Source organism: Venustampulla echinocandica (assembly GCF_003357145.1).
Source record: "Venustampulla echinocandica strain BP 5553 chromosome Unknown scaffold_2, whole genome shotgun sequence".
Lineage (NCBI taxonomy): Eukaryota > Fungi > Ascomycota > Leotiomycetes > Helotiales > Pleuroascaceae > Venustampulla > Venustampulla echinocandica.
The window spans coordinates 589,143-614,142 of record NW_022474207.1 but is presented as its reverse complement, the minus strand read 5'-3'; the positions used below and the strand labels follow the sequence as shown (position 1 = coordinate 614,142).

Here is a 25,000-nt window from a genome sequence, read left to right as displayed (position 1 = left end):
TACAAGGCTCTGTATGGCATCTTTGGAGGACAATTGGCCACAATCCAGGTCTAGATAAATAGTCGATTTTGCTGAGTGACCCTACGAAAAGGTACTGGAAAACATGACCGTCTTGTTCGGTGAGAGCAAAGAGGGATAGAGGGGCGGACGGGCGGGTGATTGCTTCAACCACACGTGCTTCTCTGGGTAGTGATGAGGAGCGGCGAGGAGGGGTTGGAGGCTTGGGTTTGGGGATGGTGTATGCCTGGAAGGAGCATTTCTGTCCTGGATGTGGACATCTGTTGCACGTAGGCCGGGTTGATTTAATTACTTCCGTGCGAGGAATTCTGACTTTCATTAGCCATGCCCGTACCATAGAAGCGGGGGTACAAACTCATGTGGCGTGGATTCGGAGACGGCTCTTGGGTCTCTCTTTTTCCTTTGATTCGGCGGAACAGCAGCGACCTTTCTCGAGGCATGCTCCGTTGAAACATAACTCTCCTCGTCCTCATGCCCATGCCCATGCCTACGCGTCGAAGGAATAGCTCTGATAGCGATCTTGGTCTTCAAGAGCTGGTCGACACTCAAAGACGAGATATGTCCAGACTTCCGTCCTTTCCACTTCGTCGGCGAAAACCAAACGAAATGAGGGCGACGGAAAACCGCTCCGCACAGGAGTCTCTCCGACTCCTCCCTCATCGAGTCTTCACCACACTTGCGGGGTTGTCACGACCAGAGGATGTCATTTCTCCCGAGGATAGCAACGCCGTTATATGTGATCTCCTCACTGCATTTGCTGCAGTGCATCTCGAATGTGATTATTATCCTCGGGTGCGCATTGAGAGCATGTTTGGTCCTGGGCGGTGGTTGGCCGATCCAGATGAACCATTCCCAGAAACAGCCCTTGCATCACGGCGAACCATGCGCTGCGCAGGGAGTATGGAGCGCCCTGATGCTGCAGGGAGTTATAGCGCTCGCTACGAGTACGCTGTAGATTGGGCCTAATATCAACAATGGCAACTCGATTCGAGGGGTTCCAAGCCACTACGATGGGCATGCAACAGCCCCGGTCCAACCATTGTACGGAGTAATACGGGAGTGAAGTCTGCGCCTAAACCCTACTATTAGGAATAGTTAGAAACTATAAGCTCAGGCTACTTAATTGCTAACTATATCTAGCGGTACTACATTAGGTATAGGGAGCTACAATATAAAAAATATAAAATATGCTACATTATTAGTACTAAGTATAGTAGAGTTCCTCTCGCTAAGTTATAGTTAAGGTATATAACGTGACCAGTATTTAGAAGTAAGAGATACAACAGTACTAGCACTATAAATCAACCACTTCTAGTATATGAACAATTATTATTGCGGTCTGTTTAGACACCAAACGGTCCTCCCACTGCTTTAGTTGCCATGCCCGTTTCGTGGAACCTGGGATGGTGGTCACTTTCGACACTCTGAAAGTTAAGTGACGTATTCTCCGGCATATAGCCAATCTAGTTTAGCAACAAAGTTTTGGCATGCCTGGTCAAATTAGCTTGAACTTGCTTTAAAATTTAAAAAATCCAGGTGCGTACTGGCGTAGAAGTGTCCATCCCTGAATTTATAATATTAATTCTGGCATCCCCAGGAACTCCCCTTCGTGGGTAATTAACATCTGGCAATTTTATATCATTTGGCAGTGAAATTACTTTCAGATCTTCCGGGACGTCACCTGGGCTAAAACTTGTCTTTGTCAAGAGTATAGTTGGAACTACTCGTTTATCCTTTAGCTCATTCGACTCAGGTTCTCGCTCTCTAGCAACTAAAAGTTATAGACGCTGAAAGGATACTGTTCTGGTATAACAGCTGCTACCTACAAAACGTTAAATTTGCCATACCACTCATATTGGGGGGGCCTTACAGCAGGGTCTTGCTTAAATAGTCCTACCTGCTCGGGGGTGAGAGCCTGCTTCCAATAAATAAGAATTTGTGCTTCTTTAATTTCGACATGTTGGGAGGCGGATCATATAAGACACAACAGGTTAATTTTACCCGGAGTATTCCCTTTTGTTCCTACACACAACTTCTACCTACAAATGAATAACCTCATCAGCCTCTCGGATTGCAAGCAAGAGGTCAGACACCATCCAAGGTTGTTTCTGAGCGACAGCAAAGACTCAGTTGTGCTGCCCGACCAGCCGCAAATCTACTCTACAACTAAGGCAAAGGCAAGGCCATCCCATCCTTTCCCGCCAACAGTCTGAATAGCCGTAGTCTCAACCCTCTTCTCATTCTTAAACATCTCAAAGAGCTTCCTAATCCCTAGAACATTAGGGTCCTCGGACCCCGCATCCACAACCCTTCCCCGCCTCACCACATTATCAACCACAATCAACGTCCCAGCCCTACTAAACTCCAGCGCCCGCTTGAAATACCCAGGATTATTTTCCTTATCCGCATCAATAAACACCAAATCAAACTTTTCCTCCCCTCCCTTGCTCATCTTCTCCAAAGTCTCGAGAGCTGGTCCAACTCTGACCTCGACTTTATCCTCAAACCCCGCGTTCTTGATGTTAGATTCCGCGACGGCAGCTGACTTGGGGTCAAGCTCGAGGGTTATGACCTTTCCACCTGAGGGCAGGGCCTTGGCTAGCCAGATCGCTGAGTAGCCGCCTAGAGTTCCGACTTCTAGGATGCGTTTGGCATTGTTCATTTTTGCCAGGAGATAGAGCAGTTTGCCTTGGTTGGGGTGGACATTGATGGGGTCAAGAACGGATCCACCATGGGTTTTGAGGGTGCTCTCTAGGCCAGCATCTTGCGGGACCAAGGAATCGCAGATCCAGTTATCCACCTCGTCGAACTTATCGTATGCTTCTTTCGGGATGGGTGTAGTATATGAGGAATATCCATGAGCCTGTGCCATGATGGAGGTCTGGTATAAATGGAAGAGACAGCTAGAGAATATCAAGTGCAACGTTTGACTTGTGATACTTTAAGTTAAGAAGCTCTAGGAAACCGAAGCTTCTCGGAAGGACGAACCACTTGGTTTTATAGTCTCAACTGCGAGTAATGAGTGCCGGGAGATCTTACTGTTCAAAGATGGAAAACGGAATTCGCTTGAATACAAGTTACCCATTGACTCATATTTAGGCTTCGACTCTATCGAACGTTGCGCTTTTGACTGGATGGAAGTGGGTTAGTCCCATTAGGCAGGAGTGGAACCTCAGAATCGGAGAACGTATAATATCCGCAACCGAAATGAGGGTGCAAATAACAATAAGCTGCTGCCAGCCGTTGAGTAATAGCATCAAAACCTAAGGTCTCCAGTCCCCGAGAGCCTACTCCTACGTCTAATCAGGCTAATACACTCCAATGATGTCAGCCCACGTCAAAGGCATTGGTGCGGAGTTGGCGATTTGAACTCCTTTGGCCGATATCCGGCCTAAGCTCTTATGCCAATAGATGCGCGCTCTCTACTCCGTAGATGACGACGCAGATATTGTGAGGGAGATTAGATGGAGATCGATTGATAAGATATGAGCCAGATGTATCTACAGTGGAGTCAGAGGCACAGGCTGCAGCTCCCACCTTCATTTACTGGCTGACTAGAAGAGCTTCCCTGTCCGAGAAGCAAGTCTTGTTAGCCCAGTCCCGAGCAACACTTAAGTAGAACTAGGAAAGGATTGGGTTAGAAGTTGTGGAAGGAAACAAGAGTCAAAAAGGTAAAATTATATAGCCTCGCCAAAGTGGGAGACGATCCACATCAGATTGCTTGCTACCTAGTTCTTGCAGATCACAGCCTTTAAAGGTATCCTTTTCAGGTTGTATCTAGATCAAGTCCACTAGGATCTCTGCCACCAACTTAAATCATAAAGCTCATAATACTTTCACTACCGCACATTGACACCATTATGAGACAAGTCTTTCAATGGAGCCCATATTGCATTGGCTCATTTCTTGAGATCCCCAGATTGGATTCTGTTTCCTTGTATGGTATAGTTCCAGCCTTGTCTAGGAGGCTCTTAGGCCCGTTTCCCGGAAAAGGATGGAGAATGGCTTGGGCAGGCGATGTGCCAGACCGTAACCAGATTATGTCGCACGGCTAGTTGTGTGATCACACGTAGCTGCTATAACCAGGAGCTATTGGTTTCGGTTCCTGCTGATCCCCAGATCCCCCGATTCCCCAATCATCAAGGTGGAAGATCTTCCGACCTCGGCCTTCAACAAAGTTATGTTGTCGTAATATCTGAGACCTCTTTCAGACTTCACCAGCTCACCGCCCCTCTCCAGAACCCAGCGTGAAACCTTGCAATCTGTCATCCAACCATCTCGAAACTTCTTCCGCTTGTCTCTTTATCGCCATAAGATTGGCTTTCTTGCTGGCCCGAGCGACCGAGCTTCTAACGCTACCAACTTGTGACGGAAAGCCGCTCCCGGTTGCTGCCACCGCACTTCCTGACATATCGTTCTCTGGGATCGCCTCGTGACTCTCCTGCTGTGGGGCCGGCGAAGATGGAGGTGATGTATGCGACGAGGCAACACGAGGTGTATGCGGCGCAAGAGAGCTTAAATCTGGTAAAGCTGTTATAGTAGTTGGGACGCTGGAAGGGCCTATAGCTACAAATAGGAGTCCACATGAGAGCGACCGGATGACCATTATGCCGTGCGATATTTGTATGGTTATTGAGTTCAGGTCGCTTCCGTTTGTCGTACTTGCGCCTGAAGGTGCTGGGGATGAGGGGCCTTCTGTCGTTGCTTGGGAGGAGACGGACTGAGGGGACGAGACGTGGTTATTGCCAGCAGATTGGTGGGGATCGCGGTCAGGGTCGGGGTGGTGGAGATTCCAGAGTGTGCTGGCCACAGTTGATTGTGTGCGGAGCGTAGAGGCTGGGAGAGGGGAGCAACTCGAGAGAAGCTTGCCGGTCGATGAGATCAGTAGCATCGTTGGGAGTTCCGGCGAGGTATTTTGGGAGAGGAACATAGTGAGGGGTTTTGTGAGGAGCATTTTATCGGACATTAAATTGTTGATGTGTGAGGGCTGGGAGTAAATACTATGTTGCAATTAAGGTCAGCTCCATCCGGACAAGGGGAAAGCTGATAGGATGCGATAGAAAGGGGGGTAGGAAAAGCTCTATTCTACTCACAATGGCATCTATATATTCCGCAGCGCAAACAATTGGCTGTGACGTCCGCGACACTCAACGCGGTGTGGAGTAACCAAGGCGGTCTGAGGTTGGTGATTGTTTTCGTCGTGGGGAGCTTGAAGGTTGAAGTTGAAGGTTACATACCAGGTACGGAGGTTGGGGCAGCATCTTAGCTTGCTTTGCGCCCAGAACTACGGGCAATTTCGATGTAACCCACCAATCCATGACGGCACGATGCGATAAGATAACCATGCCTGGAGTGGCTTCTTGTGTTTGCTATACGTAGTATCTGCACCGAAATCCCTTCGCTCACGAAGTTTATGCCCGTTTCCCTGGCCGTTGGGAACGGGCCTATCATGGTTCTTACTGTATACATACTCCGTAACAGAGTACGAAGTAGTACTTACCATCTACTCTGTACGATACCCAATAATGCTTTGCTTTCCTCCTGAGCCAATTTCAAAAAGGAGATGGTCAGAATAGAGGGATACTCTTTATGTCAACAATCATCGATGTGCAAGGACTCATACCTAATGGGCACAACAGTGGACCGAGCCTAGAAGAGCTACAGAACCCTGGGCATGTTCTGGGTCGGCCTGTGATGATTGTGTCTTCCTCGGCTTTAAATCCGGGGTAGTTTATTAAGTTATATCTACACGTCACACCGCAATTCTGTGGGGCTTGAGCTCTCTGATCGTCAATCGTCCCTCTCTCCTCAATCCTGCCATTCAAGCTATTTCTCAAATCCCTTAAGTTTTATGCTGTCCAACTCAATCCTCAATCTACAGAGGCTCTCCAGAACCAGCATTATTCGGTCCAGCTTTAGCACTGTAGCACCCGGTACGAGCTCCATTGAGATCCCAATCCCGCTTTGGTAGCAGGTTGAACTGTACTGATGAGACACCATAGCGGCCAAATACGCAACCATGGCGACAGATTTGAAGTCTTATAAATTCAATCACTCGATGTGCGAGAAACACTCGGCCATCTTCATCCATGAATTATACTGATCTCATAGATAGGATTCGGGTGAAGGACCCCAAAGAGTCCGGTGCGTCTCCCCTCCTAAAGCTATGTACCATGATCCCTTGGTCTAACTTGACGTGCTTGATCAGTGAAATTCTACGAATATCTTGGCATGAAGATGATTCGAAAGATCGAGCAACCTGAAGCTAAATTCGATCTCTACTTTATGGGTTACGATTCCCCAAAGGCCCTTTCACATGCCAACCATTTTAGCGATCGCGAGGGTTTGATCGAGTTGACGCACAACTATGGCACCGAAAACGATCCCGATTACAAAATCACAAATGGAAATAGTGAACCTTTCAAGGGCTTCGGGCATACATGTATCAGCGTCGACAACCTCCAGGCTGCTTGCCAGAGAATTGAAGATGCGGGCTACAAGTTTCAGAAGAAATTGTCCGACGGGCGAATGAGGCATATTGCTTTCGCACTGGATCCTGACGGATATTGGGTTGAGATTATTGGCCAGAATCCCATGGAGAAAACTGAGGGCATTACAACCAGCGACGTCCAAACATACCGGATGGTAAGGCCTTCCTTGCGTATATCCCCCGGAACACGCGTTTACAATATTAGAACCACACGATGATCCGGATCAAGGATCCCGAAAAGTCTCTTAAGTTCTATAAGGAGGTTATGGGGATGGAATTAATGCGAACGAGCGAGAACGCGAGCTCCAACTTCAACCTCTATTTCCTCGGCTACCCTGGCGAGAAGGGCATCCCGACTGCTTCAGCAGATGGTGTTAACCCTCTCGCTGATAGAGAGGGTCTTTTGGAGTTGACTTGGAATTATGGAACTGAAAAGGACGCGAGTTTCAAATACCACAATGGCAACGATCAGCCGCAAGGCTTTGGGCATATTTGTAAGGCAGTCTTGCTCTAAACATTGGACCAGGCTAATTCCAGCAGGCGTTTCTGTTGATGACCTGGACGCTGCATGCAAGCGTTTTGAGGAGCTGGGGGTAAATTGGAAGAAGAGGCTAACTGATGGCCGCATGAAGAACGTTGCGTTTGTCCTCGACCCGGATAATTACTGGATTGAGGTCATTCAGAATGAGAAGCTGAAGGGCCGGGCCAACTGGTAGTGGCCGGACTTGGCTGTAGAGACGGAGACAGAGAGGGAGAGGGAGAGGGAGACAGACCTGCAGAAACCCATGAATATTCCATCCGCCGTCGCATGTCAATGCTCATGGAACCAAGAATAAACTCGCAGACACCGAGTTTCGTTTCGTTTCGTTTTGTTTTGTTTCGTGTCCGTTCTCTTGTAAAGCATTCAGGTGACTTGATGCTTACCCGCGGGGGGATGATGTGGGGGGGTTGCATAATACTGTATATCATACTGTAGTCCATCCTCCGTCGTACTCGCAGCTTGGAGTACTGTGCTCGTAGATCGGGGTCGCTTTCCCGGTGGCGCCGCTGGGCGCAATTGAAGCGGTCGCAGCTAATAAGCTCGATGCAGCAGAACGCGGGGGTTCTGAAATAAGAAAGCAAATAATGGGCTTCCTGCATTCCGGGGACCCCACCATCTCGAGCGACATCGCTGCTGGGTGCTGAGGTGCAACATAAGGCTGTACTTGTTCCCTCCCCGTCTGTTCCTGATCTGAACTGAACTCGACTCACTGATCTCCCCCCGTCATCCCTGATCTCGCCATTCGAATTCCAAAGCGTTGTTCGCTCAGCAATATCTATCTACTCCTTTTGTCTGTTCCTTGAACCCCGTTTCTCAGTCCACCTAGCTATATAACAGTACACGGTTTCTTTTGTTCGATTCGTTTTCTAAAATCAATTGTTCGCAATGGCCCCTTCTGCCATCGCTCCACTGGAAGGCAGTTCTTCCTCGTCTCGTCCCAAGATCCTGATCCCAGAGAAAGTCTCTCCAGATGGCCTCGCCCTGCTCTCCCCGCATTTCGACATCGATCAGCCAAAGGGTCTCTCGGCGGAGGAGCTTCTGTCTATAATCCCGCAATACCACGGTCTCATAATCCGTTCCGAGACCAAAGTTACCGCTACTGTCCTCGCAGCCGCCAAAAACCTCAAGGTTGTTGCACGTGCGGGAGTGGGAGTTGATAATGTGGATGTTGAAGCAGCTACCACGCATGGCATTATCGTCGTGAACAGCCCAAGCGGCAACATAGTCGCAGCAGCAGAACACACAATCGCTCTCCTCATGGCCGTGGCACGCAATGTTCCCGCCGGAGATCGGAGTCTGCGTAACGGGGGCTGGGAAAGGAGTAAACTAGTCGGAACGGAAGTCGGCGGGAAGACACTGGGGATAATTGGACTGGGGAAGGTAGGATTGAAAGTTGCGCGGATGGGCGTTGGATTGGGCATGAAAGTCGTAGCCATGGATCCATACGCCAGTCCTGAGATCGCAGCTTCAGCCAACGTGACGCTTGTGTCTGATCTTGCCACTCTCCTCCCCAAGGTGGATTTCCTCACGATCCACACACCACTCATAGCAAGCACACTAGATCTTATCGGAAAACCCGAGCTCGATACTATGAAGAAGACGGCTAGGGTCCTCAATGTTGCCCGCGGGGGTGTATACAATGAAGCCGCACTCCTCGAAGCCATAAATGCCGGTACAATCGCCGGCGCGGGGCTCGATGTCTTCACGTCCGAACCTCCAGCTCCAGGTTCCGCAGCAGAAGCTCTCTGTCGACACCAAAAAGTCGTGGCAACCCCACATCTCGGAGCCTCGACTGTTGAAGCACAAGAAAATGTATCCATGGATGTCTGCGCTCAGGTCCTGATCATTCTCAAAGGAGGTCTTCCAACCAGCGCCGTGAACGCACCACTTATCCTACCTGAAGAATACAGAAAGTTGCAGCCATTTGTCAAGCTGGTCGAGAAAATGGGCAGCTTATATACCCAGCGTTACAGCGGAAAGGGCTCCAAAGGCGCTCTCGGTGGCAGGACATTCGATCTCGTATATGAGGGAGAGCTTGCTGGGATCAGTAATACCCGACCCTTATTCGCTGCTCTAGTCAAAGGCCTTACCTCCTCCATTTCTGATAGTGGTGGCAGAGATGTGAATATCGTCAACGCTAGGCTCATTGCGAAGGAGAAGGGGATTGTCGTCAATGAGATCCACAACCGTGGTGGTAGCCCTAGGGATCTGGTCTATGCCAGTCTAGTGACGCTAAGAGCCAGTGACTCTGGAGAGGGCATTATCAGTGGATATGTGAGTGGAAATACAGTTTATATCTCGAGGCTGGATAAATTCAGTGCTAGTTTTATCCCGGAAGGGACATTACTTGTACTACACAATTACGATCGCCCTGGCAAGATTGGCGGGGTTGGTGGCATCTTAGGGAAGCATGGCATCAATATTCGGTTCATGAACGTGGCGGCGTTGGAGAAAGTGGAGGAGGCACAAGCAACTGGGTCTGATCAAGTGGAGGAAGAAAAAGAGGCTTTGATGATTTTGGGTATTGAGGGCGAAGTTGGGAAGGAGGTTGAGGATGAGTTGAGGGCTGCGAAAGGAATTTTGAATGTTAGCGTTGTGAAACTTTGAAGGAGGTATTGATGTATTGGGATGGAGAAAGGATGGAGAAAGGATGGAGAAAGGATGGAGAAAGGATGGAGAAAGGATGGAGAAAGGATGGAGAAAGGATGGAGAAAGGATGGNGGATGGAGAAAGGATGGAGAAAGGATGGAGAAAGGATGGAGAAAGGATGGAGAAAGGATGGAGAAAGGATGGAGAAAGGATGGAGAAAGGATGGTTATCTTGGATGTTCAACACATGAACTGGGCAAGGAAGGTAGGTAGGCGTTTCTGCTTTTTTCTACTCTTTTCTGCATACAGTTGTTATTCCAAGCAAGATATGACCGTCAGATGGCATAGACTCAACGGATTTTAAACACCCAAACTCTCAACAGTTCTATGAGAACAAAGCTTCCGGCTTACGTGAGATAGCTCTATGTGAGATAGCAGACCTAATCGTGCAAGTGACATGAAAAGACCGGCGTACTACGTCTTTTCCATCCAAGGTTAAGGCAGCCAAAACAGTTCATAATACATATTTATTTTCTTATTTAACCTTACTTTCCCCCTTAAAAGTGAGATATCTCCTTTTAGATAGATGTCCTGCTTCACCTTATCGTCAACTAAGCAGAATGTTGATAGCCATGAGTTTGAAGCTGTTCCGGGCGGTGACTAATGGGCAGTAAAAGTCGCGTATCTGCAAACACCGCTGATTCCAGCCTAGATATATTCCAATCCTAATCATCTCCTTCTCGATCTCCGACTTGAACCTTAGCATACGTCTAGACTCACCAGCTAACTTCTACTTTCACGCTCTACCTCCCGCGACGAACATCATCATCAGTAATAGAACCACTCCGCAAGGAAAGGGCTTCAAGTACACTTGGGCACACCTCAAGGAGTGTGGCCTGACGTGGTAAGCTGATATTTCACTTTCCCCTTAGTGGTATTCATCATTTGCTGACCTATTTTGCCTTTAGAACTAGGGATATAGCATCCCTCCCTCGTACTCTCCACTCTTGTCGAAGGACAATCTCTCGTCAACATTCACAGTAGGACCACCTGGTAAGAAATCACACAGTCATTCAAGCGTCAAGTCTTCCTAGTCATAACCCCCCTTAACACTATAGACCGGTCTACCTGTCTCACAAGTATTCCTACCCTCAAAGACTTGCTATAACGAGCTGACATGAATGGCGAACAGGTGTAGATCGCTGTGAAGAGCAATAATTGCAAGCCATCATGATGAACACAATTCTTAGGCCAGCCAGTTTGCTGGAAGCGGAACCCCAAGCATTATCCAAATTGTATACTGTACCCCTACTGCAGCATACCCACGGGGAACTTTCAGCCCCTGTAGTAGGGGTGTCTGCCCTCCCTGGGCCAATCCGAAGGCGTCGCTGAGCCATTTAATTGGTGGCAGCGACAGACGGTGGGAGTAACCATGAAGAGGAGCCGATGGACCTTCTCAGCAGCTATGGGGACATCAACTGTGTACAAACGGCGGGACATAATCAGTGCATTCTGATGAATTTATTTTTGCTGTTATGGAGCACTATGGGTTCAGTCCAGTTGGCTTCCAGCAGCAGATATCCCCTGGCAAACCACAAACCACCTTATCGATTCGCCCCCTATCACCGATAACATGGCGGAAGGCATGTTCATCGCACATATTTGTACAACAGCGTTCGAAGTAGCCCTTTGTCTCCAAATATTGGTAGCTTATTGATGGTGCTTGAACCCCCTCACCACTGATGGGAGGCTGTCGCCTGAGTCATACGTAATTTTCTAGCTCTGGTTGTTTTCTCAGCCGTTTTACGGTCCCTTGGGTAGAGCTAGACAAGCGGATGTGTCCTGGCGTGTTGTGTAATATGGGTTATTGCCGCGTAACACTTCTTGTATGTTGCTAGCTAGTTTGTCTGTGAGGTCTTTGCTCTTATAGCCATGTCGATGGCGGTGGTTCCTAACAGATTTCAGTCCCAACTGCTTGTTTCGCTACTCTCCTACGGATCAAAGGCTATAGTATTAGCTTATTTCCCAATCGGATAGCTCTTCAATTCAGCTATGTTGGAACCCTAAATTCTGTCAGTGGATAAGTGTATTGTGCTCGAATTCGACGCCCACTAGGCGTAGAAGCTCAGGGCATTTTCTACTTGTCGGGAAAATCTACTGTGGTGTATACGTGGCTTCTGACATATGACTTGTCCAGTTGAAAGAGCTGACAAATAGGAAATTCGAGGACGAGATATATCAGTATAATACAACCACCCAAGTTTCACTCTCTCTTACTCACTCCTTATTAGCAATCGCAACAGCACACGACAATCATAACAGAATCTCATATCCAAGATCTGCAATCCCTTGAAGTCGAAGTCTGCGTCGTCCCCTTCACTCCCATCAAGCTCAACCTTCCTCCGCCTAAACCTATCGCTCTCGGAACAATAATCTTGTCATCCCCCTACATCCCTCGGCTAAGAAGATTCGTACAGCTCATGGACAATCCAGTTTGTACCATGTAGGTGGAAAGGCACGAGGGAGTAACCGCACTGATGGAAACTTGGAGAAAGGTCCAACTCATTACTCCACCGGCATAATCCGCAACTTCGACATCATGGAATACAACTTTACGCCAAATGGGGTATAGCTGTTATACCTTTTGTCCTGAAGCCTGCGAAATATTACAGCTTGAAGAGTGGAGATGTCAGAACCTCTCGCAGTGAATGGATGGATGAGTCGACCAAGCGTGCTTTATAAGAGCTTCAATCCTTCGTTAGGGCTTAAAGGGCTACGGTGGGGACTCCACGTAGATGTGGGATACGGTACTACTCCACTTGTATCAGCGACGAATTACTCTACTAATGGCATCACTAATGTCAAAAGCCTTGCCGATTCACCAAACGAGACTCTTGGTGTGCGCCATTAGAGCTCGAATTGCCTTTCAAAAGCTAGCACATGTGTGGTCGATTTTATTTGCATGACTCATGATACTAAATAGCACCTACTAGGAATTGTGCTTACTATCTAATACTTACGTTACCATCAAATAGAAGCGGTGAAGATGGGAGATATTCTGTCGTACAACCGTATTTAAAATGATAATGCTTATAATTAAGCATACGATAAACCTCTTGGGGGTCCAACGGGACAGAGGTTTGAGAGCCGAAGCCGTTTCGTAGACGACCTCTCGCCCTACGAAATCAACGATTTCGTCCAAAACTGTGTCATACCCTACATATGAGACTTTCGAGGCGAGATACTATTTGTTTCCTTTTCCATAAGTCTAGCGCCGTTACCACCTTTTTGCTGCTCTCATACGTAGTTGTTGCGTGTGAAGGCGGCGAAGACCGACGTCTGCCCCAGCCTACTTTGAGACTCGCATTAGAGCCTCGTCGCCAACGACCTCGCTCCGAACTCAAGATCCTACAGGCACTTCGCAATTCGGGCACCCAAGGCCTGCTGCACCATCGTAGATCTAAAAGATCGAAGCTACTTGCAAGCGTTATCTAAACATTCACTCTGCAGCGACTCGACATTCTCCTCCACAGGTCTTCTCCTTTTCAAAATCTCTCGAGGAACATTCCAACGTCGAGCTTGACGCGTCCCCAAGGTTCCTAGTCAATTCCCTACTCTAATCGACTCCAGCGTGTCCGATTCCAACAACACGTCAAACCCCCCAACTTCTCACCTGCGACGGTGGATTTATGCGTCATATCATCCCACAAATTCGAATCTGCACTCGCGCAGTCAAGAAGCCACCAGTAACCACTTACCGTGCCATTCACACAGCAACTGCAAAGTTCATCACTATCAGCCCCCAAGGGGCTCCAGCGACTCGCGAGGTCGAAGTATATCTCGGGGATCCAGAGGAAGCATTTGTCTTGCTAGACCCCGAAATCTGCCAGGCTTTCAAAAGAGGAACCATGCTGCAGGGCGGTTGCTCCATGGCGCACGACCAATATTTGTATCCATTGAAATTCCACCACGATACGCGACACTTCTCCCATGGTAATAATATTACGTCGCTGGCAGTCATTCTAGAAATAGAACGCTTAACTAATATCATCTAGAGTCATCACTGTATCCTCGACTTGAGATACCGCAAGACCTTCCCCGTCAATCGGATACAAACAGTAGCCCAGCAACTCTTCATACCTATGGAGCAACACATGCAATCACCCTTGACGGAACGCCAGACGGTCTGCCTACATACTTTAATACATATCTATCTCCTGCTAATCTTAGACAGAGGCGTTCGAACGCAGTCTCAGAGAGTCAGCACAACGGTTGCAGCCAATCTTAGATGAGCTCAAAGATACAGAGAGCATTCCCAAGGATATGTCTACGAACTTTTGATAAGGTATGTAGTTGTACTATCCTTGGCTTAGAACCGCCAGGTTCAATTTGCGGGAATTAGCACCAAGAATGGCGTCGGGTTGTTTTGTGAGTATTTTGTACACTTGGTAATACTTTAGATCTTATTACAACATAATTCACCGTGTCTTATCCAAGATTCCCGCAAACCCCATTGGTTTGACTCATAAATAGCGAACGGTTGAATTGTTCATTACAATATCCAAAATCGTCTAACATACGACTAGGTAGGCCATCAAGTAAGACCCATTCCCACCCAACTTCAATTACCCATTCACTAGCTACATGGTAGAACAGACTAACCCACTGCCACGCCAACCCTGAACATCACTTTGGCCCACCGAATCCTCAATACTCCGTTGCTGCATTGCGACATTCCATAATCTCCGGACTCCAAGCTTCAATGGGCGTCGTAATTGATTCGTAGTATTGTCCCAGCTGTTTCGCATCCCATTGGCTCGTCGTCACGGCGACATGGGCATTGGTGATATCGTTGATTAATAGCATCAGGAGCCATAGGTCGCTCTTGAAGCTGATAACCATTGATCTTCAAGAACATATCGGCAGCGAGAAGCGCTGTCCTCTTGTTTCCGTCCTGGTATGCATGGTTCTTCATGATCTTCTCAGCTAGGGTTGGCCGCCAGCTGGAAGAGATTCTCCTCCTTCTCATAGTACTTGATATTCATTGGCGAGTTGACTGCTGAATCTAGCATGGCAGGTTGACTTGGCTGGCGGTTGGCGAGAATCCTTATATATGAAGTCTGATGACCTAAGAGGCAGTCAAAAACCGGAAGGTCTTGGTAGCAGCGGAAGACATTTGACGACGATGGAGGTTTTGATGAGCCCAAGATAATGAACGGTTTGATAAATGCGTCGAAGTCGGTTCGTTTTGGTTTGAAGACGAAGTGTTGAATATGATAACTAAGGTTGGTCTGGATAGGAAAACTTGGACGCACCACCCGTACTTTATAGAAGAATTCCTTAATTGAGAAAGCGCCCTTCCGTTATCCAACATTGCTTATTGTTGGAACTTTTTTGAGCTCTTCATGGTTGGGTTTTCGGCGGCTCGTCATCTCGCCTCGACATGGTAATTGTGAACCAGAATAGATGTTGGTTTGACTAGCATTGTAATTATCTGGGCGTTACGCTGAATCTATATGAAACAAGCAATCCTGACTCACCAACTACAGTATTGCATTAGACGGTATCGCGATGAGACCCGCACCAGATTCTGCCTTGGAGTGGCCAGAGAGATAAGCGCCGTTTGGGTGGTACATTGAGCGTCCGCCAATTAGGCGCCATTCATTCCCGTGCTCAACATTGAGCTGGCGAATGACATGAGGCAAAACGAAAGGTTTCATCTCTCTTTCTTCGACCACCTGAACCTCCCTCGCCTCGTATCTACTTCTCAAGTACTGAAACGACAAGAGCCAGGCCAGGCCTGTCGTCCCTAACCATATTGTACTATACACGCTCTCATGACTCACTCTAGTTTGCCCAACATTATAAGGCTGCGAACTAGCATCTACCAATTATCAATATTTTCAAAGGAGTAGGGTTTTCAGTTGTGTCATGAATGCGGCAGTTTTGCATGACCGATTAGGGCCAACATGGTGCTCATGCGGCCCAAAAGCCCTAAAATTAGATCTTTGAGCTACATGTTAACTTCATGGTAGTATGGGACGAAGACAGTATGTAGTCCTAAGTATTTTAATAACAGAATTTACTAGTAATCGTGCCTTTAGAGTAGCCGCATCTCTTCTATATATCCTTATTAACCGTTTTACAACAAACTACCTTATCTATATAAATATTGGTGTCGAACCGATGGAGGGGTGGGGCGGTCGATGGCCCGAGCTCAAAATTTGCTTACTTTCAGCAAGCTTCAACAACTTCAACGCGACCAACACGTAGGTGACTTCACCCTCTCAGATACCTCCTCTCCGCCTATCTCAAGCCCAATCTCTCGGACTGTATATCCCAATCCAGGAAATCTCAAATTAGCATTACTTCCCCCAAAAATGACATCCCGGCTCCCAACATCGAACGCGCCCCGACTCTCGACAGCACCGAGCAGCATCAAGCCGCGACAATTGGTATGACGCTATTTCTACTTGACAGTGCAATTACCAAGTGGCCTCCCAATTCTAACCAATATTTCCGCAGTCTCATCTACATGCTCAACTAGCACAACTCTCCGCCAACCTAGCGGATCTCGAGAACCTCCTCCGAATGACAAGTGTGCAGGCGGAGTCCATCCGCGGATTGGGCGCTTTTCATGGTGGATTGTACGTTGACAGCCCCTATCATTTTCTCCGGTGCTAGATGATGAGGTTGAGAAGGAGCGCTAGGCGTCCCACCCAATATGACGAGTAGGCGGCTAATGCGTTTGCGTAAATAGGTTTATGGCCGCGAGTAAAGTTCTGGGCGAGGAAACGATAGCGGGTTCCGCTGGGCAGACGGATAGCCAACAACATCAGAGGGGAAGTGAAGGGAGTGATACGTGAGAGACGCCTTTGGACATGATGCTACGAGCTACGCCCGCTATGATGAATGATAGATGTGACATGTTTGATGGGACTACATTCGAGCACTGGAAGGGCAATATCCGAACCTAACATTAAGGCCATAGCAGAGCGCCCCCTCACGTCAAGAGTGTAGAAATTGCCACTGGTTTGAGGCACGAGGCGTCGATAGGCATTTGATTGAGACGGCGAATAGGCAATGGGCAATGTTCAATGCAAACCACAGGCAAGCTACACGGAAATGATACTAGGTTCCTTCTGCCCATGAATATCACGAGTGGTTTCATACTATTAGTGAAGTCAGTGGCCCCTTTTCCTTTCTCACTCTGATTACCATAAAGAAGAGTAGAACTTCCTGCCGGAACCCTACTCGATGTACAGGAGATCTGGGCCAAAATCTGGTTTGAGCTTCAATGTCTCGCCACCTTGCAGCCGGCCTTCGATTTTGCCACGGGTAACTGGGCTTTCTCAGGCGCCGTTGGAATTAATACAGCAGAAACACTTACTTTGAAAGCGGCTCCCAAATCGCGGGGAAGGCTTCCGCCACTGGTGGTAAGTTGGGGGCCGAGGGACCGTGGAACCGGAAGCTTGTTGCGTTCGATGTCGCACATCTGGGGAATTCGAGCGGGGAGGTGAAGCCCAATTGTTCCACGGTGCCTACAGTAGCATACCGGAGGCGGGTTCTTCCCCGACACTAAACAACTTTAGCTTGGACCAGATCCGATTTCCTGAAGCTCGGGCACCCGTTCCATCGTCAGCTTCGGACTGGGGAAAATCCCAGGCTTTGCTGCAATCGACGGTCTCGGCCTCTGCAAGCACACGGGATGCAAATAGGTGTGACCGTGGTTTCATTGCGAAAGTAATCGGCACGGCGTAAAGGCGCCATTTTCAAGACCGAAATCAAGATATTAAGGTTGTTAGGGACGCATCGCATCGTCACTGGGCGTCATTGGCGCAGCCATAATAAACCGCCAGTGCATGTGAAGCTAGAAGATGCCGCCGTTGTCTCGTCGCGAAACCCAAAACAAATATATATCTTTTGTTTATTTCTGGCGATTTAATCAATTTCCTCTTCTGGACGGCTTGGAGTCCGGGGGAGTTGTGGAAGTTGTGGCGGCATCCATGGCTGTCCTTGCAAGTGTGTTCGAGCCTGCAACCCAAACAATGTCTTCCGGGGCAGTAGCTGCAGTACCCGCTGTCGTTTTCTTGCTCACCTTGAGCTGCGAGTGGCTTCTTGTGCGAAGCGTGAGTCATTAAGCCATTTTGTTTTGTCTCCATCGCGACTCATTGCAACTCATTGCGACTCAAGACTCATAATAGCGGCTTCGAGTCACAACCTGACGCACAATTAAACTCAATTTCCACTACCCCAGAGCCAGTCCCTCGATCCTTTTCCAAGCTAATAAGAGAGTTCTTCCTCCAAGGAGAGAGAGCCGTTTGTCCATTTAACATTCCCTTTCTCCATTGCCCCGCGCCACCTGCCCGCGCCACTTACTCGTGCTCAGCAACCCGATCTCTCCCCGCTGCCAAAAAAACAAACCGCCCGCCACCACCAATATCAAAGCCAAGATTATAGACTGTCAACTGCTCGAGTAACAACTAACGACTAACTCTCATGACACCCAGCGCAGCAGATTCCGCACGTCCACCACAACCACCACAACCAGGTCAGTCCCTCGTAATATCCTTCACCGCTCCCTCCGCTCCCTCCGTCACCAGTTCTCCCGGTGCTCTGTCCTTGCACGTGCAAGCTCCAGCGCAAGTTTATGCGCGGCACAAGGTTGCAACGCATATTCGCCCACAGAACCTGCCCAAGTGAACCAGGTCATCTGCTCGTTTGACTGATGCGTTGGCAGAAGCTGCTACCGGACGTGATTCCAGCTCACGCGGTTTGAGGCAGCCGCTGAACACAAGGGTCTGTCGCTATTTTGGCCCAACAGGTATTTTTCGGATTTCTTTGCAAATATTTTGATTCGCTGCCCTGCGGCGGTTATGGACTTTGTACACATCGACTGCATGCAGACAGGCGATGGTGTTGTACGGCATTCGCTCCGGGTCTCGTGATCTCCACCCCCTATCTGTGCCTAGCAGCGGTGCTCTTGACGGTCACCTTCAAAGTGTTGAGGCGTCGAGCTGTTGGTCCATTGAGCTCTTGAGCTGTCGATTGAGTTGTCCCTCAGTGGCTTTTGTCATGAGGAGGCTGTATGACCCAATATGGCAAACCCAAAGTGACACCACGTGATATGACGGGGCAGCACATAGAGCTCTGATGACATACGACAGTCATACGGTATACTAACTGAGTTGGCAGGTCATTGTCGAGCGGGGAACGACTGTCCGTTTCTGCACAGTACCATTTCCTCTCCTGAAACGGAGGGTACAATGTCGGCGCGGGAAGGCTTACGGCAATCCTCCGGTTCTGGACCCCTTTCTAGCAACGACGGCATGGCCCAGGATCGGCAGCAGGCCGTAGCTACCCCCATTGCCTCTCGTGTGGTACCCAAGCCAGTCCCGCGGGCACAAACCGAAGACCCCAGAGAGTTCCAAATCGGCCAAATCCGAAGACGGTTCAATCCCAAGGAGACGAGGCAGTCACATGGAGCGACTCTTCTCAAGTTCAACCTTTCTCCATCAGATCCAGACTTTCCGTTTGATCTATCGGCGCTAGAGTGCAGTCTCTCGGTACCTGCTGCATATCCAGAAGCCAAGCCTTCATTACTAGTTGGAAATAGAGACATTCCGAGAGGGTTTGCTTTCAATATCGAATCTGGTTTTGACGGCCTTGTTCAAGAGAAACCTGATGGTACGCTCTTGGAGCTGTTGAAAGCTCTTGATAGAAACCTTGAGTTGTTTCTCTCTGCGCCGAAAGCAGATACAATTAAGCTAGTGCCAAATAAAGATACCAGACATCTTTCAGCCCAATCTCCAAGATCAATAGCGCCTGCCAGAGGTACAGGCCCCGCCGCTGATGCCAGGAAAACCTTGATTAAGGATGATAAACCAATTCCAATTTCTACAAAGCCAGTTGAAGTCTTTACAGCACAGCAAAAAGAAGAAGCATCCAAGAGGCGAGAGAACGAGGTCCGTCAGCTAGAGGCTCGTATGGGAAGACTCCCACTTTACAAGAAGTCAGGTGATGGGATTGCTTATACACTACCTATTGAGCCTCGAAGACGAACTGAACTCCCTCCCACTCTGCAGGCTATGAAAACCGTCCAATTGTTTGTTCCTTTACTTTATCCCCTTCAACCTTGCCGTGTCCGCCTTGACGGAACTGGCTCCAAAGAGTCAACCGCTGTTGAGAAAGGATTTGAGCTAAAGGCAAGTCAACAAAAAGACACTACACTAATGGGTCATGTCAATTTTCTTGCCCAAAATATGCATACACTCTCAAAAACTACGTTCCTTCCAGAGACTCAACCCCTAGTGCCGATAATGGCCCAACAACCCCAATCACAGGAAGAAAATATACCCATATCAGCAGAGAAGGGAAAATCAGTTGAGGCACAACAAGACGCTGAACGAAGTCACATCCAATACATCATCCGGCCTCCAGAATGGACTATCATCAATCATGACGATCACTCCGGTTCTGATTTCGGATATGATAGTTACGATTCCGGAGACGAATCGTCCGAGAACGAGGGCGGTGTAGTTGTTGAGCATGAACCAGGCGAAGCATCTCAACAACCTGTCCAGAACTCAGAGCGTGGAACTGCAATTTCTTTCCCGTTCGTTGAGCTTTATGGAATAGAGTTGCTTGAGGTGGCGATACTAAACATCTCAGTCAAGTGTGAAAGGTGTAAGGAAGTCATGGATGTGAAGGGGTTGAAGAATGGAGCTGTCAAATCGGAAAGTTGCAAGAAATGCGCTACTCCGCTGAGCGTCGGCTTTCGGAGAGATTTCGTTCATGCTCACGCTGTCAGAGCTGGTTTCTTGGATCTTGATGGCTGCATCATCGTTGACATGTTGCCAAGGTAATTATCATTTCTTCCCCATCGAATGCTCTTTATTATACTGACTACAAGCCCAGCACATTCATCCCAACTTGTGCTCAATGCTCCACAGCCTACCCAGCACCGGGTCTCATCTCGGTCCGCGGTGAAACAACAACCAACGTGTGCAGAGAATGCCACCATAAATTGACATTCAAGATCCCGCAGACCAAATTCCTCCGCATCTCTTCGGCAGACCGACTCCCTTCCGCAGGACCACGCAGAAAGAAAGAAACCCTTGGACTGACACCTGGCACCGAACTTCCCAAACGTGGACGCTGCCGCCATTATACGAAGAGCTATAGGTGGTTCAGGTTCAGTTGCTGTCAGAAGGTGTATACTTGTGACAAGTGCCACGACGAAGGCGAGGAACACCCCAATGAGTGGGCTAATCGTATGGTCTGTGGCTGGTGTAGTAGAGAACAGAATTATAGGCCAGAGGACTGTGGATTTTGCCATAGAACTCTTATTGGGAAGAAAGGCGGTGGTGGGTTCTGGGAGGGTGGAAAGGGGACGAGGGATAAGTCCAAGATGAGCAGAAAGGATCCGCGGAAGTTTAGAAGGCGCGGAGCTGCGACGAAGACAAAAACTTGAAATTGGGAAATACTATTGCCTTGCGATAGCAGCTGTATGGTAGCATAAGGCTAGGGACGAAATAGCAGTGCATGGCTCTATTAATAGCGGTCCCAACTGCTATATAGCTATAACTCTTGCATGTTACGAGCCGAGTAATACCAACACTTATTTTCGAATAAGACACCTTAAAGGGGTATTCATGACTATCATTATTTGCTATATTTAATATACCATCACTAGTTTTAGCATGTATTCCAGCCAAAAGTTAGGGAGGGGGACGCGGCTTATGCGTCTTCCGCAGTCTTCTTACGCATAGGTCTTCGTACCTTTATAACTCACCCCTCGTAATCTCAAGATCCTCTCTTGAGGCTTATACATATTCTGTATATTCAATTTGACCATTCCAAGGCCTTATCATAAGATCACCCAATATTTCTATTGGCTTCTTCTGGGTTTACTGTTATTTCCTCTCAAGACTAGATCTCTGACCTTGAACATCTATAAGTTAATAAATTCTAATAAATTCTAATAAACTTCAAGACTCAGTATGCAACGGTATACAAACATCTACCGCAAGTCATATTGATTTCTTTAACCAAGACTACCTACTACGTCTTTAAATTTTCAACCCAGGGGAGAAAGTAGGAGAAAATGGGAGACTAGAGAGGAACGAAAGAAGCCATCATAGGGGCAATAGGGTTCGTGCCTACATGGAGCCTGGGAGAGGACTGGTTATTTAAGGTAGACAGTATCCCTACGGATGGAAACCTCGATGACTTTACTATTAGTACGCTCGAGTTTGCCGTGGATCAGAAGCGGTTAAAGCCTGTTTTAAATATTTATAGAATCTGTCCTCTTGCGAAAATACCCCAAAACAGGAGTCAAACCTTTCTTGTCCATATAACAAGCAGGTTTTACTCAACTCTAGCTATCTCTTAGGCAAATAAGGTCGTCAAGGAAGGAGCCTGGGCTATCAATACTATCAAAACTACATCTACACTAGAGAAGTACAAGGTGAACCTAGTTATTTCTTTTATGTCTTGTCATTTTTATGTATTTTGTCATTTTTATATGGCTTGTCAATTTTATACAACTTTCTCGATTTTATATATTTTGCCATTTTATGTATATACAGAATATGTACACTGTTGCCCGCGTTCTTGTCTACATCCTACCAGCCCAATACAATTCCAGCTTGGTGGTTTCCTTGTAGCTCCTTCAAGTTGTCGCGTTCCTTGTAAATAACCCGGACACGTACTCCAGTCATGACCATACAGTACGCATTCTAGATATGATCTGGCTTGGCCTTGAGGGCTGCTGTCATACTTGGTGAGCTGCTTAGCCTCTGGTGGGCAACTCAAAGGTGCAATCACCAGCGGTGAGGTAGGCTACGGAGCTGTACCTAAACTCCTAATCCATATCTCACTCTACTTCGTCTAGCTTCAATTCTAGAAGGTCCTGTTCGTCCCCTCTCAATCTAAGCACCAACAAATGGCACGCAGATTGATGTGACTCAAACCCTCCACCCAACGAAGAAGATTCAGCGTCAGATTTTGAAATTCGCTTGTCATGTCCGTATTTGACGATCCACGATCCCAAATTCCGAGAAACTCTGTCATAGGTTCGACCAACTCATAACTCATCTAACAATATCTTCCTCATCCACCTCTTCTGCATCTGATCATTGCGCTTTTCTCTCCTCTCAAACTAGCCACCAACCAACAGCACGCGCTTTCGGCCCCCTCTGGCCCCTTCCCCCTCGCCGCTGCGTCCCAGAAATCCGGCAGAGTAGGCGCCCTTCCCCCCGAAACCTAAATATATATTGTATCACATTTTAGCTATCACGTCTCTTCGCATTCTCGAGCCTCAGCTCTCGGCTGCCAGCACTACATCCGGCACGCTCCACACGCGCTTTTCGCGGCATCCCTCCCTTGTGGAAGTTACCGGAGGCGTGATCAATTATATGCCAATCAACCAAGTTTTCCACGAGCCCGACGATCAGGTCCGCCCGTTTCACTCAGTGATCAACCGGATGCGAAAGCGCCGGATTTGACTTGTGGTTTGTTCTCCTGAAACGTATTCAAACCAACGTCCTCGCACGGAGGGGGGGCGAATGAGACGAACCACGCTGGAGGTTTGTCTCGGGCACGAACCCAGATCCTCGGGATTTTAAGGTTGGTGTGAGGAAAAGGAGTGGTCGAGGACATAACAAGCTATTGCTTTGTCTCGGGGGGCACTCAGCCCGAGTTTTCGGGGAGGGGGAAGGGAGACTGCATGGAAACGTGTTGGTTGTTTCGGGGAAGCACCCGGGTTCTCGGGAGCAAAAGGGTGACCGCATGGCAATATAACCTGTGATTTCGGATGCGATAGGCTCGGGCAGAGACCCGAATTCTGGGGAATGCTGGGGCTGGCGAAGGTGGTGTGGAAGGGGGCAAAAGTTGAATGTCTGTTACAGGATAACGAGGAATATTGTGGGACGATGAGGGCAAAAAATGGACAATTCTGTTATTTAAAATAATATAATATTGCTAATTTTTTCATTGGACCATCGAGTGTTGGTTTCTTTTCAGTTTGGGAAATGATGGGACAGATGGTAAACAATAAGGAAAACTGGGAACGAGGATGGCAAAAAGTATATTTCCAGGTTTTGGGTTCTTCGTATTGGTCTTTTGCTTTTTTTGCCTGGGCCATAATTTGGTTGACGGCGGATGACGATCCATCACTGAAAACCTATTGGGCAGCTTGCGATTTTGAAAAACAAACTGTACTGGTTGAGAATAGAAGATATGATAGATGCGAATCCTCGCTATTATTTCTCGCAACTCTTGTAACGTCCATCCATACACTTGTATGCGAAGCCATTCAGGCCCCTCCCTGCATTTGCACTCCACAACTGGCGGAGCATGATCACCACACTTGTGAGTTTTTGGTATCGGATATATGGATGTATCGCGATAGCCGCAGCCGTGTGTTTGGGCAAATTGGAAAGAAAGAAACAGTAGATCCATCATTCATCTTCACCACTTCAGAAGCGCCCACACATGGAAAGCGCACGTATCATCAATGCGGACAAGCAGCCACCTCCTAGCCCATGTGCACATAAACTGTACATTGGATCATCAATGGCCCCAATCCCCCCTTAATCCTACATTACATTACACTATATAATGTAACATGACCCTCTGCTTGAGTCCCGCCGGGACGCTATCAGCCCTGAGTTCAGGGGCCCGCGCCATCCTTTCGCACCCAAGAACCAGAAACCAGAAAGAAATAAGCATAGAGGCCCACCGCCCATCTTGGGCGTATCCGCAAGGATGAGCAACACCCCACCTGAATGTCTTACCCAGATGGCAGAGAAGGAATATGATAACTGATAGAGCGACCGTAGGCACCCGGGCGGATGGTCGAGCAGTGCTTCCGCGAGGCGATGGCGTCGAGCTAAAGGGGACCAGGTGATATGAAAGGCTGCATGGCGGTGTGTGCTCCGTGGGGGTTTTGGGGGTGAAGTCGACTGCAGTGGCTGGAGGGCACGTTTCATGGGCAATTGAGGGGAGCATGGTGCCATTAAACCTGCTCATTTGTCGCTCCCTCCATTACTCGCCAATTTTATTTCCTTTGCTTCGTGTGCGATCCTTGCTGGGTCTAGCTGATAAAATCAATGACTATTATTTGGAACGAGTGGAAAGATAGGCAGGCATACGTACATGTGCCTACTCCGTAAGTAGGTAGTACGAGTACACGCTCATCTATCTCGTACCTACCGAGAGGACTTGGTGTGCCGTTGGTGGACATTGCTGTGTCCAAAAAGCCAGCGGCGTTTTTTTCGCAATCTTCTATATGCACTTCGTAGATGGGCAAGATTTGCCTGGCGGGCCGGCGGGGACGGGGCGAGCCTTCGCGCTTCCTAC

General features: G+C 48.3%; 8 protein-coding genes across 8 annotated transcripts; 6 read left to right on the top strand and 2 right to left on the bottom strand.

Annotated features, from left to right (window-relative positions):
- Nucleotides 1-489: 489 nt before the first annotated feature.
- Nucleotides 490-984, top strand: BP5553_04551 (uncharacterized protein; the record flags this gene model as incomplete). Its single annotated transcript, XM_032013174.1, has 1 exon — nucleotides 490-984. One exon carries the CDS (start codon nucleotides 490-492, stop codon nucleotides 982-984), a length of 495 nt encoding a protein of 164 aa, XP_031869774.1.
- Nucleotides 985-2,173: 1,189 nt separating this feature from the next.
- Nucleotides 2,174-2,890, bottom strand: BP5553_04550 (S-adenosyl-L-methionine-dependent methyltransferase; the record flags this gene model as incomplete). Its single annotated transcript, XM_032013173.1, has 1 exon — nucleotides 2,174-2,890. One exon carries the CDS (start codon nucleotides 2,888-2,890, stop codon nucleotides 2,174-2,176), a length of 717 nt encoding a protein of 238 aa, XP_031869773.1.
- A 1,350-nt stretch (nucleotides 2,891-4,240) lies between these two features.
- Nucleotides 4,241-4,948, bottom strand: BP5553_04549 (uncharacterized protein; the record flags this gene model as incomplete). The annotated part of the gene is made up of 1 exon (XM_032013172.1): nucleotides 4,241-4,948. One exon carries the CDS (start codon nucleotides 4,946-4,948, stop codon nucleotides 4,241-4,243), a length of 708 nt encoding a protein of 235 aa, XP_031869772.1.
- Nucleotides 4,949-6,037: 1,089 nt separating this feature from the next.
- On the top strand, nucleotides 6,038-7,224 carry BP5553_04548 (putative lactoylglutathione lyase; the record flags this gene model as incomplete). Its single annotated transcript, XM_032013171.1, has 5 exons — nucleotides 6,038-6,078; nucleotides 6,134-6,162; nucleotides 6,227-6,663; nucleotides 6,714-7,002; nucleotides 7,049-7,224. The coding sequence occupies 5 exons, from the start codon at nucleotides 6,038-6,040 to the stop codon at nucleotides 7,222-7,224; spliced, it is 972 nt and encodes a 323-aa protein (XP_031869771.1).
- Nucleotides 7,225-7,934: 710 nt separating this feature from the next.
- BP5553_04547 (D-3-phosphoglycerate dehydrogenase) lies at nucleotides 7,935-9,656 on the top strand (the record flags this gene model as incomplete). The annotated part of the gene is made up of 1 exon (XM_032013170.1): nucleotides 7,935-9,656. One exon carries the CDS (start codon nucleotides 7,935-7,937, stop codon nucleotides 9,654-9,656), a length of 1,722 nt encoding a protein of 573 aa, XP_031869770.1.
- Nucleotides 9,657-12,859: 3,203 nt separating this feature from the next.
- Nucleotides 12,860-13,978, top strand: BP5553_04546 (uncharacterized protein; the record flags this gene model as incomplete). The annotated part of the gene is made up of 4 exons (XM_032013169.1): nucleotides 12,860-13,091; nucleotides 13,268-13,630; nucleotides 13,693-13,821; nucleotides 13,872-13,978. 4 exons carry the CDS (start codon nucleotides 12,860-12,862, stop codon nucleotides 13,976-13,978), a joined length of 831 nt encoding a protein of 276 aa, XP_031869769.1.
- Nucleotides 13,979-16,017: 2,039 nt separating this feature from the next.
- On the top strand, nucleotides 16,018-17,398 carry BP5553_04545 (uncharacterized protein; the record flags this gene model as incomplete). The annotated part of the gene is made up of 5 exons (XM_032013168.1): nucleotides 16,018-16,092; nucleotides 16,163-16,284; nucleotides 16,398-16,499; nucleotides 16,863-17,073; nucleotides 17,240-17,398. 5 exons carry the CDS (start codon nucleotides 16,018-16,020, stop codon nucleotides 17,396-17,398), a joined length of 669 nt encoding a protein of 222 aa, XP_031869768.1.
- A 1,505-nt stretch (nucleotides 17,399-18,903) lies between these two features.
- Nucleotides 18,904-21,110, top strand: BP5553_04544 (Uncharacterized protein; the record flags this gene model as incomplete). Its single annotated transcript, XM_032013167.1, has 2 exons — nucleotides 18,904-20,498; nucleotides 20,555-21,110. 2 exons carry the CDS (start codon nucleotides 18,904-18,906, stop codon nucleotides 21,108-21,110), a joined length of 2,151 nt encoding a protein of 716 aa, XP_031869767.1.
- Between the last annotated feature and the right edge of the window lie 3,890 nt (nucleotides 21,111-25,000).